The sequence below is a fragment of the Centroberyx gerrardi genome, chromosome 7 (genome assembly GCF_048128805.1).
Source record: "Centroberyx gerrardi isolate f3 chromosome 7, fCenGer3.hap1.cur.20231027, whole genome shotgun sequence".
In the NCBI taxonomy this organism is placed as follows: Eukaryota; Metazoa; Chordata; class Actinopteri; order Beryciformes; family Berycidae; genus Centroberyx; species Centroberyx gerrardi.
Window position 1 is genome coordinate 13,099,542 of NC_136003.1, and position 7,512 is coordinate 13,107,053.

Sequence of the window (7,512 nt, forward strand, 5' to 3'; positions counted from 1 at the left end):
CGTCGCGACAAAAAGAGAAACCACGTGGTCATATTTTGTATCAGTTGCAGCTCTGATTGGACCAGCTGTCACACGCCTTTTGGTTAATCACAGCTGAGCGCGTGCAGGTCATGTCTGTTATTTAGCAAGAAGAACCGGGCGGCAGTCATTTGCCCACATGTGATTTCTGTTTGCTTATTTTAGTTTCTAAAGCAGAAAAACAATGATCAGCCATTTCACCCGAAATCAAGATGATGTCAACTAACGTTCAGTCCTATAAAACCTTATTTTACTTAAACCAATGAGCTAAAACAATGAAATCACAAGAGTCTGACCTATATCCCTTGTTTCAGAGGCCGTTCTCATGGATCTGTGCGACTCATATGCATCCTCTGCTTCTGGTACATACTGTGTGCTGTGATGTAAGAGTCATACTGACAAACTGATCATCAGCTTGAGAGAGCAACCTTGGCACAACACATTTGATGTGATAGTGTGGAACCTAACCGTGATGGTGGTTCAGATTAAATTGTGTTGTGTTGTGTCATTCACCCAACTGAGTGACACCCAGCAGAAGACAACTTGAAGAAATAGAAGATAAGTTTGAGGAGCAACTACTTTCCAAATTAGATGGCAACCTGGGATAGATTTTACACACAGCCCTCCTTCTGCTGCAATCTTGCCTCAGCTCTGACTGATCATTGCAGGTTTTTGCAGGTTGGCTCTGAACTGACGCCCATACTCACCTTCACACTTCAGCCCGGACATCCCTCTTCATCATACTGTGCATATTGTAAGACTTCTCATAGAAGTCTTAGTGGAAATGTAAACACATTTACATTTACGATTCAAAACAGTATTTGTTTTTAAGGTTGCTCCTGAGGAAAAGAACCATCAACGCCTTCCTATGCGTATGATAATTAGGAACTTCCCAATTAATGTGCTACTCAGATGTCTTGATTCATTTGTCAAATGTTCAATTAACTTCCTGGAATATCTAATCTCTTTCAGGTCAGATTTCTTTTTGTAAACAGATAATTTATGTATTTATTTGTGAGGTTTCATTTACTGTGTATATTGTGAAGTGATTCTTGTTTTTTTTTGTAATATATGCAGTTCATTGATTGTGTAATGTAATGATTATATTAATAACCCTCTGTTACACCACACAGTGGAAGACCGCACTAATAAACAGACCAAAAAAAGTAAGACATGGGTTTGGTTTATTCATTATTCACAGAAAGTGCATTCTTACTGCAGGATTAATATTGCACAATACATTACATTAATACTATAGTGCTCTTTTAAATATATGAAAATACAGTATGTATGTGAGCGAAGAGTAGCACTAGAACTCTAGTGAGGAAGAGGCGGAAACAATCACATTGAAGCAGCAGCATTGAGAGTGGTGACATAGAGTAGCTACTCAATAGCACAATGATGGTCTTTTATAGTCATGGATCTCTGATTACTCCCAGTGATTACATGGACTCGCTTTTTGTATGCACTGATGTCTACCGGTGTAGTGAGAGAGAGGAATCGCCAGGGAGGGGTAAAGGAGGGACACTCAGCCCCAGAGGCAGGAGGTGGGGCAGAGGAAGTGGGTCTTGACCACGGGGGACCGGATCACCAGATCCTTGATGATCTCCACGGTACCGAACAGGGGGAACAGCTTCTCGGCGAAGCTCTCGTTGTAGGTGTAAATGTGGGAGCGGCTGTCCACGTCATAGAAGGACAGCTGGCCCTGGTCGTAGTCCAGGTAGACGCCCACCTTGCGGGGGATGAGGCCCGGCGGCAGGGCGGTGAAGGGCACGGTGAGGGCCTTCAGCTCGGTGCCCCGCTCCAGGCGCAGGGTCAGGTAGCCCGTGTCGGTGTTCAGCGACTTGAAGCCCTTCCTCAGCGCCGACTCTTTGGCCACGCCCAGCCGCCAGTCCCGCTCGCCCACCTCCACCTCCCAGTAATGGCGGCCGGAGCTGAAGCCCTCCACCCCCACGGCGCACCACCAGCCGTCGAAGCGCTGGTGGTAGTTAGGCATGTCCTTCCTCTCAAAGCCGCAACGCATCCTCTTCTCGTCGTTGGAGATCAGCAGATCAGGGTTGGCCGTGTCCAGGTCCAGAGTCACCTCCACTAGGGGGGGGGGGGGGTAAAGAGGTTTCAATTACAACAGAGGTTCAGTAAAGCTTTAGTATTATATTGACTAAAATGTTGACAAAATGAATGATGTACCTGCAGCATCTGACATCCATTCCCACACTGTGAAACGAAGAGAGTAGTTTAGTAACAACTCTTGTTTGTCTGACAGTGTTGTTGCAACTATATTTCATTAAATTTGATTTTCATTTATCCTTTCATTTATCTCAGAAAACATGCTGAGGGATGGGGTCTTTTTTTAGAGACAAACAAGAGAAAGACACACAGTCAACTAATTTACAAAAGATTACAATCATCAACTAAAACATTCACATTTAAAGTTAATCTGTACCTGTGTATTGTCATCTGTGACATCTATATATCACAAGATGAATTTCCTAATGGACCAATAAATCCATCAATCAATCAATCAATCAGGTTCTTTATTCCTGAATTGTGCCATTGCAACCAAAACATCAAGCTTCAGTATACACTGCAATTTGTTCTAGGTATATGGAGCACAAAATCTAAAAGCCGACTTTCCCCAAATCAGTTCTAATCCGAGGAACCTGGAGCAGCAGCCGGTCCTGACAATTCTGATCAATTCTGACTCTCTTTTCAGATAAACAAAAACCAATGCTGATCTCTTCTCACATAAACAGGCCAGCCCATTTGTTTTTATATAAAATACAGTGATGAGTGGCTTCCACAATCTTCTGTCTACAGAACATGGGAAACAAGCCCTGTTTTTATACTAAATTAATTACATTTTTTTTTAGCAAACAAGAACAGACCTAATATTGAGCCTTGAGGAACTCCTTTAGTTATGTTCAAAACTCTCATCATGCATCACTCAACAGTACACACTGAGATTTATAAGATAGGTAGTTTTGAAACCAGCCACAGGCTATAGGATCAAGGCCAATGAACAAAAGCCTCTGTCATAGCAGGGCATGATCAACTGTATCGAATGCTTTAGATCTACAAAAACAGCAGCACAATGTTAATTACTATCCAAAGGAGTCGCAGTGTAACTTGCAACCAGTGAAGTAGCAGCATATAATGGTTGCAAATAATTTACAAATAACACATCTGTTTTCAACATGCGTGCTGATCCATATCGCTGACCTGACTGAGGAACGTAGTGTGCAGCACCTGGAATGAGATAATAACACATTTAAAAGTGAAATCCAGACATACAAGCAAAATCAACTGGATTCAGATATTGATTAATCCAATCCTAGTTTACACACCAATCTTCTGAGTCCTCTGCTTCCAGATGAGCCACTGCTGGGGTATGGTATCCTGCAAGAAACCGAGACAGCTTGAGAAATACTAGCTTGATAAATATTACAGTTACATTGACGAACTGCAGGCTACTCATCAGGAGTTAGCTATATAATGTGAATGGATAACATGGATGTTTACCTTGTCTGGCCTCTGTGACATTAAGGTCCACATAACCAGCTCCATAGCGGTCAGCAGATTGGGGACGCGGCCCCATCGCCAGGCCGACTGCAGGTCCTCCAGAGCCTTCGCCACAGGTTCCCCGGGCCAAACACTTTGCTGCAATGCAAGATGATCAACTTTAAGAATAGAAACCAGATACTTTACTTGATAAGCACAGTTAAACCCAGGTAAAAAAGGAAATTCTATCTGTATATCTGCACTTCCCACCTCCGGCTGGGCTCTCAGGTCCTTGATCCAGTTGAAGATCACCGTCTTGGCCTGCTGCAGGTCCTGCTCGGTAGCCAGGTCCTGCTGCTTGCCCTCATCCTTCTCTGGCCAGCCATCCGTCTGCATTGGCCTCTTCTGCAGACAACAGGGCAAATGGTCTCATAAGTCACACATGTAGGGGTCTATATCTTTTTTTTTAATCCACCCATGACATACACATTTGAGATATGAAACTCTGTATACCTAGAGGTAGAGTTATAGTATAATGCCCTTGTACAAATTAATCGTATTTCATTGCAGAACCTCTAATCAAATCTGATTTACAGCAGGTTCATAACTAGATGGCTATTTCACAGTATGTGACAATGGATCATTTCCTCAGACACGCACCTTGCTCTCCAGCATGGAGGCCCACTCCAGGATGAAGGCCCTGCAGAGGGGAGTGGGCCAGGTGTCATCCAGGTTCCAGATGTTTTCCAGGACTTCTGACTTCTGCAGCGGCAGGACAGACAGAAAAGAGTGGGACACTGGGGTTAGTAGTGAGTGCAGGCAGGCAGAGGAATAAAGACGGCAGACAAGACCAGAAATCCTGGTCCAACTGGACTCATCAGTCGTGATGACATATCAATGAATAACCTTAATGATTTGAAGGGGATTTTCACAGCTCAATATTGTGGCTTGATTCATTAATTAAATTGGTTCATTAAGTCAGTATGTGACAATTCCTCTTTTAGCTGATTTTAGCTGACTATAACCATTTGTAAGATCCATATTACAGTCATTCCTGAAAGTGTATACGTGTTTCCATATAGGTGTATAAAGTGTACACAGTTCATTCGGTATGTACTGTACCTGGCACACTCGGCTGAGATCTCTAGCCAGCTCCACAACAAACAGCTGGTTCTCCTCCAGAGGCTCCTTCTTCTCCTTCTTTGCCCTCTTGTGAGATTCCTGTGGGGGGGGGGGTTTAAAAAAGGTTTTTCTGTGAGATACAGATAAAGTAGGGAAAGGAAAGAGTACTCAGCAAAAAAAAAAGACAGATTTAAAGCACAACAGTGATGCTTCACGAGTGCTTTAGAAAGTAATAAGGTCAAGCTAGAGAGGAGGTGGTCACTTGGCCTGATCAAAATGCGTATCGTGCCTCTTTTCCTGTCAGCAAAAAAGACAGACGCCCCCCTCCTCCCCCCACCACCACCCGACTCCCTGCCTGTATTCATCTCCCTAACAACAGCCTGCATAGCTGTCTCCTGCTAAATAAAACCAGGGAGGGAGAATGCATGCAGCCACATGGTAATATAAAAAGTGTTGTCATGGCAACCCTCTGCTTACGTGTCAAGGTGACCCTCTGCTGTGATTGAGTCTTTCTGACAAGAACAAAACACGTTTGTAGAAAAAAACCTTTTTTTTTTTACTCATGGAGGGATTTGAGACTCTGTTACCTTGAGCTTGGCCGTTATATTCTTGGCCGGTTCCACCATGAAGTGGAAACACTGCATCATCTTGGCTGGTTTGTGCTGGAATCCTAGAAGGAATACCACAGATTAACATAAAGTTACTTAAGAAATTCACTTTGACAAGGGTCCTGACAGCAAGTCTCCATCTGACAGTATTTCCAAGTCGGTCAGACCATCTATTGTTCCCTATAAGATAACACTCTAAGCGCAAAAACACTTGATTGTTTTGCATTAATAAATAAGTAAGCTCTCTTGTTTTTGCATGTTGGATTCATATTATTAGTATTTTTGTTTCCTTCAAGAGTTGATCTGGTTGCATCTTATTCAATACACCTCCCTTATGGACTGTCAGCAATACAGTAAATTCTCCTCACTCTTCAGGACACAGTGTTTACTTCTAAAACACCAGCATGTACTGTAAATCATCAAACATGTGATGGAAAACGCATCACATGGCCATGAGGCTTAAATCCAGGAATGCAGAAATCCACCTTTCATGGATCAAAACACAACAATCCTCAGTTTTGGCAATCATTGCCAAATATGTATTATTAACTAACCCAGTTAATAAAGTCATATTATCTCCAGGTGAGATAACAGGAAGTCTTTCTGGAGGTCACACTGGAGGCACAAGGGATGATTAACTGGACTAGAATCAAGCTACAAGCAGGCAGTGACTCATCTGCCACACACAGCTACAGTGCCCTTGGTTAGTCTCTCTCTTTGTCTTCCCCACTGTCTTTCTGTCTCTCTCGCCCCTCTCTACCTCCTTCCCTTTATCTGCAGGCTAATCCAGTTACTGTGCTGCCAGCAGCAGCAGGGCAGTATGGCACAGGAGCTTAGTCAGTGTTTTGTTGGCACTAAAGCAGGTTAGGGTGACCAGTATAAACAGGTTTTAATGTCATCACAGACTATGAATGATAGGGGTACATGCACAGGCCCAAATAATGCCTATCTGTGCTTATGTTTCTCTCTCGGCCTCATTTGGTTCTAATGTTTTTCTATGCTTTCACTAAACAAAGCCATAAATGGTCCTTAGAGATGTTGGACTACGAATGAGGTTTATCATTCAGTTGCTACGTATTGAGCAACAAAGAAACAGCTGCCAATATATATATAAAATAAAATAAATGTTATATTAATAAATATTGCCCTGGGTAAATAGGGAAAAAAATGCGATAAAATCAAATAGCATTTAATTCAAGAATCTGAAAAAAGTCGATCGGTTAGTAATAGGTCTATCAATAGGGGATTACTCCGCTGGTCTGGTTTAATAATGTGTGTTGTGGGAAAACATGACTATGCAGCTTTTGCAGTGACAGCGACCCAGTTAGAGGCCAACAGATCTACTGCGCACCAGGTAAACACAGGCTGGCCGTGTGACTTTGCTGCAGACCTGTGTTGCAGCAATAATGCTGAACGAAAAATGCAAAATTATTAATCTGCACTTGTGCATGGAACGACACGCGCACACGATGCATACTAATGCCATGTAATGTGATGTCTCAAATCCACGCAGTGCGTTTTGCATAACAGAAATGCATTCCCTATCAAATGATACCATTGATCATACGAACATATGAGGCACAGCTTACCTTTGTCAGAAGGCTGGTAGGGGAGCTTCGCTGTCCTCGTGCTCAAACAAGTCCAGCGGTCTTGCCCACAAAGTCTTTGGACTGTACTGTATATGCTGCAGTGTCTGACCTTGTTTACATACCAGACTTTCGGTCGTTCGGGGAAGTTCGGTTGCCTCCGTCACTGGCGAACGCGACTCCTCTGGTGGATCAAGCGCGCGGCCATGTTTGTGGGGTAATTGACACTGTCTGTACGGTCTGTACACTGATGTGGAGTTAAATTACAGCCTGGCAGAGTCGACACACTGCTATTATTAACCTAGGCTGTTGGCCATCTAGATACAGTGTTGCTGCCTGCATGTAGAGTGGTTCATTCATGAATTGAATTGAGAATACTTGGTAAATTCCAATGAAATTCCTGGAGTTGGAATTGAAATTGGAATGTCACCCAGCTCGAAGGAAACAGAATTGAATTTGAATGACAGGAAACAGAATGGAATTCCATTAAATTCCATGAAATTCAACATCAAATACATTCAGTCATAATGTATGTATTACAATTACATGTTATGCATCAAATACCACCTGAAAGGTGCCTTTAACATTTTATAATATTCAGTATTGATAATATATAACACTACCTGTAATCTCAGATATCTGGTAAGAAAAAACAAAACAAAACATGGAATTTCACATAA

At 42.7% G+C, this 7,512-nt stretch overlaps 1 protein-coding gene across 2 annotated transcripts; it reads right to left on the minus strand.

Moving 5' to 3' along the window:
* Positions 1–1,185: 1,185 nt before the first annotated feature.
* Positions 1,186–7,019, minus strand: LOC139921651 (butyrophilin subfamily 3 member A1). 2 transcript variants are annotated; one of them, XM_071911945.2, is made up of 10 exons: positions 6,958–7,019; positions 5,226–5,308; positions 4,639–4,737; positions 4,177–4,278; positions 3,787–3,921; positions 3,538–3,675; positions 3,363–3,414; positions 3,238–3,264; positions 2,206–2,232; positions 1,186–2,106 (listed from the first exon to the last, which is right to left on the minus strand). In XM_071911945.2, the coding sequence occupies exons 2-10, from the start codon at positions 5,283–5,285 to the stop codon at positions 1,547–1,549; spliced, it is 1,200 nt and encodes a 399-aa protein (XP_071768046.1). In that variant the 5' UTR covers positions 5,286–5,308; positions 6,958–7,019; the 3' UTR covers positions 1,186–1,546. The 2 variants fall into 2 exon arrangements, with proteins under 2 accessions (XP_071768046.1, XP_071768045.1); XM_071911944.2 differs by lacking the exon at positions 6,958–7,019 and adding an exon at positions 6,836–6,954.
* Positions 7,020–7,512: the final 493 nt, after the last annotated feature.